Raw genomic sequence first — 14,170 nt, forward strand, 5'->3', positions numbered from 1 at the left:
CTGTGGAACGATTTGGGCGGTAGGCAAACTGGTATGGGTCGAATGTGGGAGGGAGCCTGGAGGTAATGTGGTCCTTTACCAGCCTCTCAAAGCACTTCATTATGATTGGGGTGAGTGCTACAGGCCGGTAGTCATCGAGGGAGGAGAATGTGGGCTTTTGGGCACCGGTATGATTGTGGCAGTCTTCAGGCATGTTGGTACCACAGCCTGATTCAGCGATGTGTTAAAGATGTCTGTGAAAACCTCCGCCAGCTGATCAGCACATTCCTTTAGTACCCGTCCTGGTATGATGTCGGGGCCTGCTGCTTTCAGCGGTTTTTCCACCAGGAATGCACTCAGTGCTCGGCCGAAAAAACGGGTTCAGCTCGGGCCCTGCAAACTAGCTGGTCTGGAACCAAGAACATGTGATGAAAGCAGCAGAAGGGCGTGACTTTGCCGTCTCAACATCAAGTTTTCTACCATATTACATGTGTATTACATGAGAAAAGCAAAGCAATTTTCACGGCTGTGAATTAGGTTGGGCTCTAAGGCTGAACTTGCTGCTTTTTATCAGTTCATATCACAGATAAAAGGACACAAAGTGCGTACTTGTTGTCTTGCTCATATTTTCTGTCTGTGTTTCCCTCCGTGCTGCACACAGATGCTTCAGTAGTTTGGTTTGGACCGTAAAATGTGTTCACAGCACAAAACAGGGGAGCGTGTCCAGATGAGGACCCACCCACACTCATACGTAAAGGAGCGGTTCGCATGCGTGGTGAAAATGCGGGCCTGTTCCTAAGCTTTTTGCCGGTTCTTTTGGGAACAGCACGGGCACCAGCATTGGCACCAGAACCCCAGCATCGGAAAAGGGGTCTAAGTCTGAGGGAATGGTTCTCAGCTGGAAAAGGGTGTAGGGCCCACTCCAGCTCAGGGACGAGTTGCTGCCCCAGGTGGAGGAGTTTCAGTATCTCAGGGTCTTGTTCATGAGTGACAGGAGAAAGGAGTGGGAGATTGACAGACATATTGGGGTTGCATCTGCAGTGATGTGGACGCCGCACCGGTCCATCATGGTGAAGAGAGAGCTGAGCGTGAAAGTGAAGCTGTTGATTTACTGGTCAACGTACATCCCTACACCACCTATGAGGGTATGTGGATATAAGTGAGGTAAATGAGCTCCCTCAAAAGGGTGGCTGGCCTCTTCCTTAGGGTGAGGAGTGCAGTCACTCGGGGGGGGGGCCGCTACTCCTCTACATCGAGGAGCCAGTTGAGGAGTTAGGGTCGCGGGCTGGGCTGGAGCCTATCCTAGCTGACATGGGGCGAGAGGCAGGGTACAACCTGTACAGGTCGCCAGCCTGTCGCAGGGCCAACACAGAGAGACAAACAACATCCACACCTATGGGCAATTTAGAGTGAACAATTAACCTAACCCCAGTAAGTGCATGTCTATGGACTGTGGGAGGAAACCGGAGTACCCGGAGAAAACCCACGCAGACACGTGGAGAACAGAGAGGGAGGGAGGGGCCTGGGCCAAGGTGGAATCAAACCCAGGATGGTATTCTAACCGCGCCACTGTGCTGCCCTGATTGTTGAGTTTTCTTTCTAAAATTGTAGGGTCTTACGTTACAATATAAAGTGCCTTGAGGTGACTTCTGTTATGATTTGGTGCTGTATAAATAAAATAGAATTGAATTGAAATTCTTATAGTCAAGAGAGCAGCTGAACATAGTTCACATAGACAAATAAAGTAAAGGCAAATAAGGCAAAGACAAGGCCAAGCAAGCATTTTCTATATACTCATCTGTCCCAGAGAGTAATTTGAACATGGTGATGATGTCACCATCTTGTCTCCTGGAGTAACTGAACAACAGACTCAAAGCTGTCCTTTTGCAGGAGGTCGAGCGTGGGGGTCGGGTTGAAGAGGAGGACATGGCACGGCTCATTGAGCAGCTCGAGGGACGCGTCAGCATGGAGGTAAAAACACCACCAAAATATTCAGGCCAGCAGAAAAAGTAAACAGATCATGTTTAAATATAGAATATGGAGACTTTGGTCAGTTTTCATATGATAATCAACTGTGACAAAAGTCGACTTCAGCTGTTGATGAAATGTTTTTTGTTTCATGCTCAGCCCGTCTCTGTGATGGAGGATATCACTGACCAAACAATCACTGAGAACCACAGTGCCACCTTTGAGTGCCAGATTAAGATCAACTACCCAGAGATTACTCTCACCTGGTACAAGGGCACCCAGAAACTGGACAAGAGTGACAAGTACGACATCAGCAGTGTGGGGGACCGCCATTATCTGAAAATCAAGAACTGCCAGGTGAAAGATGAAGGCAACTACCGTGTGGTGTGTGGTCCTCACATCTCCAACGCCAAACTCACTGTCACAGGTAAGACTCAGTGTTTGAGCTTGATGTTCTGTCTCTGCGTGTCTGTAACACGTCCTCACGTCCAACTCTTCTATTTTATTATTAGGAGCTTCTTACAAGACAGGTAAGCAGGATGAGTCAGAACTAACAGGACTCAGAATGACCTCTGTGAACCTCACGGTTCTCCAGTAGCTTTGAGTTTTGTGTTTTTCTGTTTTCATTTTATACTGAATCTAATTTTAGAAACAGCTCCAAACAGGAGCCTTAAACACTTAAGCAGTGACATCAGATCTTTAAATTTAAAATGGATAAATCAGAAGCTCACTCTTATTGTCTGGTTTTAGCCGATCAAATTCAGTTCACTAAAAGCATCCGAAGCATTGAGGTCAACGAACGCCACTCTGCCACCTTCGAGTGCGAGTTGTCCTTCGACAACGCTACGGTCACATGGTACAAAGACTCGTGGGAGCTTAAAGAAAGCCCAAAATATAACTTCAGGACTGAAGGGCGACGGCACTTTATGACAATCTGCAACGTAACTTCAGAGGATGAAGGTTTGTTAATCAGCACAGTTACTGCATTTTCTTCAGGAGACACTGTTCTAATAAACAAACCAATATTTTTATATTTGAGGAAATAACACTTAAAACATTAACAACTTGTTTTAATTGTCCTTTGAATAATTTTAGCTCTACGGGTGATGAAGTGTTTAAAGGGGACATATTCTGCTTTTTTGGCCTTTTATAGATAGTGTTCAATGAGGAGAGAGAGACATAGGGGAAGAGACGCAGCTAAGGGCCATGGTTCGAACCCACAGCCATGTGGTGTTCATGGCCACCTGCTCACCCACTGAGCCACCCCGGGTCTGCTTCTCCTCAGTGTCTGTCATGTTCCAGTTTCAGAGGTTCATGTGAAGCATGGCCAAAGAACACTGGTGCAAACAGACGTAATCCTTCTAAATACTCTTCGACACCTTTCTGTACTTTAACAGTGAGCTGCATTCAGCGGCACACACAGTGAAGTTCTCAAACACTACCCCTCTTCATGCTTCTGGATTCAGCCAATCAGGAGAAAGGGTGCTTTCAGGGGGAGGGGCCTTAAAAAGAAAGCAGCAGAAATGTCTTTTTTTTTTCCAGACAGAAGATGACCTGCATAAAATAAACAATAAAGTAAAAATAATTAAGAGTTTTTAAAAACATAAAGCTGGAAATGAGGAGAATAGATCCCCTTTAAAAATGGTTTAGTACGTGAAAGACCAAAAGAAGACATTTACGTTAACCTGTTAAAGTTTGTCTTAGTTGCACAGACTTCATGGAAAGATGTGAAATCTGAGTAAAGGTACGGTTACACCATCATATCAAACAGAACCGCCTCTTCATTAACCCTGCTGACGAGTAACTTCTCACCATGATGCAGCCAGCATTCATATCTGAGTCCAGTTTCATCAGTTTCAGCTGCACAGCAGAGACTCAGTTTCATTTAGAGTCACACACACACACAGTTATTGAATGCTGAGATTTTCCCAGTACTTTATCATTCAGCGAAGCGAACAGGATACTGTGAGGAGTAAAGATTCTCTCAGGGATAGCATCAGTCTCTGGTGTGGCCGGCCTTTCCTCTCATTTCTTCTGCAGTGTTTTGGTTGAAAGTTTGACCTAAAAAACGTGAAATATTTCCGCCCCATCAGGCGTGTACTCCGTGATTGCTCGCCTCGAGCCAATGGGAGAAGCTCGAAGCACGGCCGAGCTTTACCTGTCAGGCAAAGGTCTGTGCATTTTTAGACATTACTGACATCGGTGTGATGTCATCAATGTGATGTCATCAGCGCGAGCAGCTGCAGTAATGATTCTATACTTTTCCTTTCACAGAAATTGGGTTAGGGAGGGTTCCTCAGGGTGAGTATTTTCAAAAAGCACAGCAAATAAATGACAGTAAAACTGAACACGTCTTCACCTGCAGGCTTACATCAGGGATTAACGTTTTTACAGTGAGCTTGAGGTCATATCGGTCACTTTCACGACTCCTCTCAGAGTACTGGTCAGATTTTAGTGAATCAGGATGAATTTCTCCTGGATTTCACAGTTTGCGAATCTCCTCATTAGTTTGTGCAGTGCAGCCGACCACAGCCAACGAAACCTTCACTTTCTGTACGTTTTGATAACAGTCACAGTGACACATCTCACACATTCCTGAAGAAGTGTTGAGTTTTACTGTCGAAACAAAAATCTTTTCATTATACACTTTAATAATAATAATAATAAAGTGTTTGTGGCTGAACCTATAGATATCCCCGACACATCGGTTCACGTGTCAGAGGCAGCGTCTGCGCTCGTTTCCAGAGGTGAGTCTGGGACAGTTTGAACTAATTTTAACTTCAATGACTGCGCTCGGCTTCTGTCGCTCACCGAATCGTTTTCTATCACAAGATTCCTCCGAATTTTATCACTTTGAGGAGAGAACGGAAGTGAAAGGTACGGCGACCCTCACTTTCTAAAATCAGCACTAACTCTACTCGTTTCTGGAACTTGCGTGAAGAAATGTGGAAGACTGATTTTCTGCATTAAACTCACATTAAACCATCATCATCATCATCCTCCTCCTCCTTTAACCTTTATCCTGAATAACTGTGTGCTTATTTTGAACATTCACTTATAGACCAACTGTTATCTCAATATAAATGAACTTTATGATTTTAAACAGGTGTGCAGAAGAGGATTATGACTTTAAAAAACATTAATGATGATTAATGATTTAAAAATCAGCAAGTTTAAAGGTGTTAATGTTTTTTTACTCATATCATTCCCAGAAACTGAGTCAAAATATCATTATGATTTTAATCACACCCTCAGTCAGAAATATAAACATCCTGTTTAAAAATCTAATTCTGACAGCGCTCGCTGCCGTTCTTTCACTGCCCACATAAAAACACATCAGCTTTTTAATTATTTGATATCAGATCGGTTAAGTTAAAAAAATTAGACAAAATTTTCATATTAAAATTGGATTATTTTACCTCAAATTGTTAGTTTGATTTGTTGCATCAATAAATTCAGAATTATTGAGTTTTATCTAAAATATTCCCATGATGGCTCCACATGATCCTCATCTGCACAAATATGAACGTGCAGTGATGAAATATCTGCTGTCTAATAGCTGAATATGCTTCAATGGTCCGCTGTAGCATTTCAAAGCCTGACACACGAAGAAGAGACGGTCTCGGTTCAGTACTCGACCGTCACAGGTATCAGATTCACTCTGACTGTTATCACACTGTCATTCCTTTCAATGTGTTTGTGTTCTTTGTGAGTCTGAACTGCTGTTGTGTTTTCTCTGGTGTTGCCCACACTTGTCTTCCTGTTTCTTCACTGGTTGTTGTCATTAGAACGCCTTCATTTCATCTTTAGTAACTTTGATGCTTGGAGACCTGCAGCAGTCTGTTTTTTTCTAAGTCTATTAATTTTTTTCTTCACCAGAAGAGAAAAAACCTGTTGAAGAAATTGTTGAGAGGACTCAGGTCGAGGTCAGAGGAGAAACCCCTGAAGGTAAACCTGCAGACGGGCTTCTGGCTGTTTGCAAAGCTTGTAGCTGAAACGTATTGAAGCCGCTGCTCATTATTGCCGATCGGCTGGCTGCTGATTGTCTGTCCACTTAAATTCCACTTAAAATGCTTCAACCAACAACTGCTGCTTATGGAAGCTGTTCTTCCTCTAAAGTTTTACTTTCATGCTTCTGCATGTTACCTGTTTTCTTGTGAATCATGTTTTGGTCTCATCTGTCTGCGATTATCTTTCCTCTTCATGGTTCTTTACTATTCTTCACTTGCCTTACCGTTGTGATGCTCTCATTAACCCTCACTGGAGCTTTTCATGCCGTAGATATGGCAGAGAGTAGAGGTTGGCTGAAATAGTTTTAATGTCACCTTTCTTGATCTTTCAAGTTCCTGAGATTTACAGGATGCCAGAGGAGAAACCCTCGGAGCCCGAAGCTCCACCTCCACCTCCGGTCAAAGGTACCTACAAATACCTGTTCTTCTTTTTATCACTTTTGTAACGTCTTTTTATTTGTGTATCATGTGTCTTGTTGGTATGTTAGATCTTTTCTTTAGTCATGTTGATTATGTCCATTCTTTATTTTTTCTTCAACATCTAATAATAAAGAAACCTTGATGTTAGGATTTACTGTGGTCAGACACTGAAATGCATGATAATATTTTAAAGTACCTGAAGCAAAGAAGGCTGAAGTTGCTGCTCCTGCTCCACTGCAGCGAGAGGAACCTGCAGCTCCAGAAGGTAATGTTCATTATGGAGTGATTTAAGAAAAATCTTATTTTATGTGTTTGTGAGTTCTTAACTGTTTATGTGACTAATGCAAATTACATGATGTTCACCTTTACCAGAGAACATCATGATTTTATACAAACATACCTATACATGTATATAACATTATTTTGAATATTTACACTATATTAACAGTTTCAGTCAACAGTTTTGAACATTAGAACACAAATATGAAAGGGTGTTATATTCAGATTTTATCTTCTCAACATCTTTCAGATCTAATTAATATTTCTTAGATTTTCCAGTTTGAATGTTGTCTGAAGTGTTTTCTTGTTGTTCTTACAATGCATAAAGAGCATTGTGTTCTTGCTGATCATCAGCAGTTGATTGGTCAGTTTTTATGTGTTTCATGTGTTGTCATGTCCTCCTCTTTGGCCCTAAACTCTTAAAATTGTATGTTTCCTGTGTTAAATGGCAGTAATATTTCTTTGTTAAACTTGAAAAACTTCTACCAACCCAAACCAGCAACACCAAAACTGTTTCCTTCAGAGCCTGGAGTGGAACCTCAGAAACCAACGGTACCTGAGCCTAAAGTGGCTCAAATTAAGCCTGAACCCAAAGAACCGAAAGCTGAACCTGCCAAGAAAACACCAGAGGCCCCTAAACTGAGAGGTAATGCAATAAATACGTTTATTGTTCATGTATCATGAACGTCCTTTGCTGCTAACCTCTTGATCTGGAACTTTACGCATTAACATTGTCTCCGGTGTAGACCGCACATAGTTTTTGAGTGTTTGGATACAGCATATTTAAAAAACACTTTACAGACTAAAAATATGATTGCATAGCTTTGGTGTACGAATAACAAGCTAACACGTCTTAATCTTAGAATAACTTTAGGATAAGTAAAAGAGTAAAAACTGAAACATATTAATGTTGTCCAAAGTACCAGCTGTACACAAACCAGTGGAAGCCACAGTTCAGCCACGATTACTCCAACAAAGGCTGATGCTCTCAGAACAAAAGGCGCTGAAAGGACAGCGTCATTTCCACTCTTTGGATTCTTTCATGTGTGACACTGACTCTTTACAAATAACAAGACTGCGTTGTGTGTTTAATGTACTGTGATTCTCTATTCCTCTAAGCACTCGATAGAGTGGACTTTAATGTTAATGCCAGTAGGTTACTGAACATACACACCATATGTATTTTTTCCTTTAAAGCAACAGAACCACCAAAGCCAGAAGAACCTGCTCTTCAACCAACTGCAGTCATTGTTTCGCCATCACCGGAATCTGTTCCAGTTGAAGGTATAGATTGTTGACCAGAGTTGTGTTGCTGCTTTTTCTCTAATATCTTCTTTCCTACTCTGAATTCACTCGTTAAGAGTGTATCTTTGATTCAGTGTCAATCTTAATTGTTAGCTGCTGGTTAAAAAAATACATAATCTTCTCTTAAGTGCAAGAAATACCAAGACCAGAAGAACATGCACCCCAACCATCTGCACTCAAAGTTACTCCACCAAAAGCTGAAGATATCCCAGTTAAAGGTAATGAAAATAGTTTGATAGGTTGCTTTGTTGTGCTGGTTTGTTTTATTTTGATCGGTATAACTTCTGCTTTTCTGGAATATCTTCCATGAATATCTTTCAATATGCTAAGCACTCGTTAGAGTGTGACTATTTTTGATAAAAGAAAATTATCTTAAACATTAAATAAATGTTCTTTTAAGTTGTTTTAGAACCAAAGATACATGAACCACAAAGAAACCCATATCTGCTGCCTGGTGAACATGAACAGGAAGCAAATGAACCACTGGAAGCTCCGGGAAAAAACAAGAAACTTCTTGAAGAAACAAAGATTGCTGAAGTGCCAAAAAGGTTTCCAGAAGAACCTAAGAAAGTACTAGAAGAAATAAAGAAGGTTCCTGAAACACCACAGAAGGTTCCTGAAGCACCACAGAAGGTTCCTGAAGCACCAAAGAAGGCTCCTGAAGCACCAAAGAAGGTTCCTGAAGCACCAAAGAAGGCTCCTGAAGCACCAAAGAAGGCTCCTGAGGAACCAAAGAAGGTTCCTGAACCATCAAAGAAGGCTCCTGAGGAACCAAAAAAGGCTCCTGAACCACCAAAAAAGGCTCCTGAACCACCAAAGAAGGCTCCTGAACCACCAAAAATTGTTCCAGAAATGATGAACAAACTTCCAGAGGTAGCAAAAATGGTTGTGGAAGAACCACAGAAGGCTCCAGCAGTACAGAAAATGGTTACAGAACGTCCAGCAGACCCAGTGAAAGAGCTAGAAGTCGCCACAAAACCACAACATTTGGAAACACCAAAACAAATACCGCAGGCCAAAAAGTCTCAACAACAAGGTAGATATGTCTGCAAACACCATTTGGGTGGTCTTATAACCACTTACTACTACTAATTAATCTTGACCTATTTTTTTGTTTGTTTTTTAAGTCTTTAAGCTAAGTCTTCATGGTTTATGTGTTGTCCTCTGTGTTCACGGTTTGTCACTTCATATCAAATACCAAAACAGTCAAACAGAGGGGGATGCCAACAGCTCTAGCTAAACCAAAGTTGGAGGCAGGTACACCAATCAAAGGTATGCATAAACTTTTCAAAGGTGCTGTATGGTGCTCTATCAGCATATTCATGAATTTCTTAGAATGTGACTAGGTGTGTCTGTCTCTAAAACCAGATGAGGTAATTGGTTCTGGAAAAGTAGAAGACCAGCCAAAGTCCATAGAAATCCCACAGCAAAGAGGTAGAAATGTATAATACTCATAGTATTATAGTAAAGTAAGGGGCTTAGCTGAATATATACCACACTAAAATCTCTATTTTTGTGTCTTAATGGTTTTTCTTGTGTATGTCGTGTTTCTGTCTCGGCCACCGCTCCATGGTGCATTTCTTCTCTCTTGGGTGAAATCTTAAAACTTATCCCAGTTCCCCTGAAGACTGATCTTAAGCCAACAGTTGGGGCAGAAGGCAAAAAGGAGTCTCCTGCAGAAAAGGTTCCTGAAGAAAGGATTTCTCTTAAAGAAGCTGGGTACAGGAAACAGCAAGTCAACACATATGAAGGAGGAGTCAGGCTCAAAGAGTCAACTGCAAGAGAAGAAACCATTTTGAAAATGGAGATAATGCAACAAATTGAAAAAGCAAAGGAGGAGATTTCCATATCATACAGAGAAGCTCATCAGGTAGAAATTACAGAGACATCAAAAACTGATTACAAGGCTGAAAAACTGGAGTGCACTGAACCTTACAAACCTGAGGACATGAAGAAAGAAATGTCTCTGAGGTCTGTTTCTCCAACAAAGGGGTCTGCCCATCCTCTCACTGAACAAGATGCCACACCTCCACCTGAAATGCCTCATCGTTTGCAGAAAGAAGTTGCTTCTCCCGATGTTGGTGTCGCATCAAAAAAAGAGGCTTACAAGAAAACAAATCAAGAAAGAAAGCCCAGAGAGGCTGAGCTCCCTACAGCACACACACAGACGAGAGTTACTAGATCAATACAACGTGAAGAAATGCAGGAAGTCTCTTCCATGGAGGAACTTATTAAATCTGAAAAGGTCGCCATGTCAAAGAAGCCCAGAGCACTTACAGAAGTCATTTTTTTGAAACATGATGGGTCCGTTGAAGTTAAACCAGGTGTTCCTCATACCACTCTCTCTCATCCTGCAGCAGCAGCTTCTCCTAAAATGGAGTCTTCAAGTGAAAATATTGTGAAAACTCCTAAAGCTGCCATAAATGTATGTCATGAAGATATTCTGCCTCTGGACAAACCAACTCTCGTATCAGAATATGCACTAAGTAAAGCAAGTAGGGATCCTGTGATCCCAGCTCAGATTCCTGCACCTGAGGAGAGATGCTGTTCAGAGGAAGTAATTTCTCCAACAAAGAAATCCGTTCTGCCAGTAAAAAAGAGCTCCCCCACACTTTCCAAAGCAGTCTTTGGCCTAATAGAAGATCTGTCCCTTGAAGAAATGACTCCACCCAAAAAATCTATTCCTACAGCCATGAGTGCTCCAGCTAAAACATCTCAAGTTAAGCAAGAAATTCAATCATTGAGTTTTCCTGTCCAAGAAGAAATCTCTCCATCTTCCTCTGAGGAAGCAAAAACTACTCCAACTAAACCTCCACCAACAAGAGTAGATGACAAGAAAGCGATGAAGGCAGCACAGAAGATTGAGCAACAGACTCTTGATGCAGGTATTTGAGCCATACAGGCTCATGATTGCCATAAGATCATCCTGTCTTAAACTTTATTTTCACTCACCTCTTGTACTCATATTCAGTATCATCTTGATTAACAAGAAAACCTGAGTCAATATTAGTTTTTAGCACAGCTGTTTCAATGAAAAAAAGTTGAGCTATTGTTATAGACTTAGTGTCAGCAGGGTCGTCAGCGTTGGTGGGGTTAGCGGGGTCAGCTGTCCCACAAAAACTTTGATGTTGGCCATAATTCGAGAACATTGACCTAGAATGTTCAGATTCACACCACAGGTGCATACTGCTCCAGGTAGACCCATCAAACCTGACACACTTGTTCACTGACTTTACTATAACAGCATTTTGATGCCCCCCCCCCCCCCCCCCCCCCCCTCCTCGTTACAAATCCAAAACACCCACTCAGTGGTGCTCTTGTTTTAATGATGCTCTACAGTGTATGTCATTTCCAAAGAGCCAGTCTTGGCATCTTAACCTCTTTTACCGCTGAGATATTTACTTCTTCACATCTTTCTTTCTTTCACATCTTTATCTCTGTCACTGCGTCTGCTTGTCTGTGAGGTTTGGAGTAGTGTGTCTAAAACATCTTTCTTTAGTCAGTCTTGGTTGACTGTGTTGTTTCTTGGTCGTGACCTTGGCATCTTGTATTCCTAAAGTGTCTCCCCCAGAAGAGAAGAAACCATCTGCACCAGCACCAAAGCCTTCACCTGCACCACCTCCTCCACCTGCTCCTGAACAGAAAGTGGCTCCCCCTGCAGGTAGTCTGTTCAGTTTGGATGTTCTTCATCTTTGCTAATTCTTAATAGGCCAGACGTTTTTCTTTTTTATCTTCACATCCAATTGTTTGTCTCTCCTGTCTAAGTCAGATTTCCATGTTTTTGTTTGTTTTTTAAATGTATTTATTGTGTGCCAGTTTGCATTGACCAAGCTTATTGTTTTCTTGGTCGTGATTTTGGCATCTTATATTTCTAAAGTGTCTCTCCCAGAGGAGAAGAAACCATCTGCACCAGCACCAAAGCCTTCACCTGCTCCTGCTCCCCCTGCACAGAAAGTTGCTCCTCCTGCAGGTAGTTGCTTCACCCAGTTTTGTATGTTGCTGTAAACGGTTGTCTCTCTGTTGTGTTTCCTTTGGTGGGCGGTAAGCACCTCATGTGTTCTTTTCTTCTGTTAGTCTTCTCTTGTACTGTTTCAGTGCATCAATTTATGTAACTACTGACCATGTGGTAATCTTGGTCATGATCTTGGCATCTTGTATTATGATTATTTCTTCAGAGGAAAAGAAACCATCTGCTCCAAAGCCTTTGGCTCCTGCTGCTCCTGCAGCCAAAGCTGCTCCTCCTGCAGGTACTTCTTTGGTTTGTTACTATAACAATCCTCCATGTTGTCTGACTCTGTTCCCAATGGAGTTACTTCCCATTTATTGATTTATTATGTCCATGTGAGCTTTTCTTCCTTCCTAACATCTTGATTCTGTTATCTGTCTGTTCCAATTTGTTGTTACTGTCATATCTTCTGCATTTTGGTCATAACCCTTGGTATTTTATACTTCTAAGTGTCTCCTATAGAGGAAAAGAAGCTGCCTCCACCAACAACAAAGCCACCAGCAGAAAGAGTGGCTCCCCCTGCAGGTAGTTTCTTCTGGTTATTATTAATCCTCTTTACTGTCGTGTTAGTCCTGCCTCAGAGAAATCTGTTGTGTCATAACAGTGTATTCTTAATTTTGTCTGTTTCGTTCATCAGTCTGTCAGTTGTTGCTTGTTGACCAGATCTTTGCCAGTGATTTAATCATGTTGGCATTCTTGTAGCTGAAGGTGCACCTTTGGAGAAGGAACTTCCTGCACCAGCCACAAAGGCTGAACCAGCTCCTGTATCAAAGGAAATCTCTCCACCTGAAGGTAACGTCTGTTCTTTTACGTTTGTCTTCTGCTTTAATGTAACAGCTTCAATCTTCATAAAAACCAAGCTGAGCTTTTATTTTAAAACATGTTTTCTGTTTAAATCTGTTGGTCTGTTTCTATACACTACAGTCTGCTTCCATACTTTTATATAATCCACGTCTTCTGAAGCCAAATAACCTTTTAAACGCTTTTCTAAACAACCGGATGCATCGTACAAACACCATGTTAAAGAGCTGATGAAGTCACTGCTTTCAAAGCTCACCGTTTCTCTGCCAATTATTCCACTAAAACTGAAAACAATAAAACCAACCTAAAAAATAAAACCTCTCTTTGGCTTTGAGTAAGCCTTTTGTCAAACACTCTTTGAATTGTTTGTACTTATAATGATCTTATTTAATTTTTGCAGACAAAGAACCAGTTTCAGCACCTGGACCAACAAAAGGTATGCAAAATCTTAACTTATTTATTTGCAAAAGCCAAAAACAGTATAAATTCCTTCACTTTTTTAGAGGATCTATAATTTTCATCTACATGTGCAAACCATGTGAGTTCTGTGTTGTATAAATGTCAGAGAAATTATTGAGGCTTCTCTGTGTTCATATGGTGATATTATAAAAGGTGTATTTGCTGCCCAAACCACAGTGCCACCTCCTAAGCAAAAGGATAAGATTCCTGCTCAGGAGGCAAAAGCACCAGAATCCCCTAAGCTGAAGAGTAAGTTCACCAGAATACCAAAAGAGAAAGACCCAGAACAAGAGGTCATTAAGCTGAAGAAGGTTCCAGTGAAACCTCCAGAGCCAGAGAAACAAGTTGTAACTCATAAAGCAGAAGTAACGAAGCATCGTGATCCAGAACTAACAGTTCATGGGCTTCACGATAGAGAGGACCGGGAGGTAATCACACTTGGCAGAACTGAACGAGTCTTCACTGCAGAGGAGGAAACAGTTCAGTTAAGCCATTTTGAAGAAATGGAAACTGTTACAGCTGGACAAAAACCAGAGCCTGAGGGATGGACAAGAACCTCGAAACCTCAGAAAGAGGAGGCACCTGAGCCTCCAAGTGTCTCAAAGAAGAAGATAACTAAACTTCCAAAATCAGATGAGCAAAAAGAATCAGTAAAACTGAAGCCACGTGAAAAATCAGTGAAATCACATGAAGAACTACAAACGATCAAACTAAAAAAGGTACCACCTAAACCGAAAGAGCCTGAGAAAGAAGTCATAACTCATAACGTTGAAATGACAAGGCATTATGATACAGAACTAACGATTCAGAAACTTCACGATAGAGAGGATCGAGAGTTAATAACTCTTGAGAGAACGAAGCGAGTCTTCACAGCAGCTGAGGAGACATCTGAACTCGAGCTTCCAGAGGAGCCTGAAAAACTGGAGGCAGAAGATGAAAAATC

General features: G+C 41.6%; 1 protein-coding gene across 1 annotated transcript in view; it reads left to right on the forward strand.

The window, feature by feature from the left end:
- LOC115800593 (titin-like) overlaps nucleotides 1-14,170 on the forward strand; it is a 107,843-nt gene that overhangs the window by 65,557 nt on the left and 28,116 nt on the right. Inside the window, 15 exon segments of the mRNA XM_030758053.1 lie at nucleotides 1,870-1,950; nucleotides 2,107-2,477; nucleotides 2,543-2,907; nucleotides 4,041-4,118; nucleotides 4,222-4,248; nucleotides 4,638-4,694; nucleotides 4,780-4,824; nucleotides 5,827-5,895; nucleotides 6,291-6,362; nucleotides 8,371-8,997; nucleotides 9,330-9,395; nucleotides 10,724-10,846; nucleotides 11,521-11,622; nucleotides 12,670-12,759; nucleotides 13,169-13,204. Coding sequence (XP_030613913.1) covers nucleotides 1,870-1,950; nucleotides 2,107-2,477; nucleotides 2,543-2,907; nucleotides 4,041-4,118; nucleotides 4,222-4,248; nucleotides 4,638-4,694; nucleotides 4,780-4,824; nucleotides 5,827-5,895; nucleotides 6,291-6,362; nucleotides 8,371-8,997; nucleotides 9,330-9,395; nucleotides 10,724-10,846; nucleotides 11,521-11,622; nucleotides 12,670-12,759; nucleotides 13,169-13,204 — 2,209 coding nt within the window.

Source organism: Archocentrus centrarchus, chromosome 21 (genome assembly GCF_007364275.1).
Source record: "Archocentrus centrarchus isolate MPI-CPG fArcCen1 chromosome 21, fArcCen1, whole genome shotgun sequence".
NCBI classification, from domain to species: domain Eukaryota; kingdom Metazoa; phylum Chordata; class Actinopteri; order Cichliformes; family Cichlidae; genus Archocentrus; species Archocentrus centrarchus.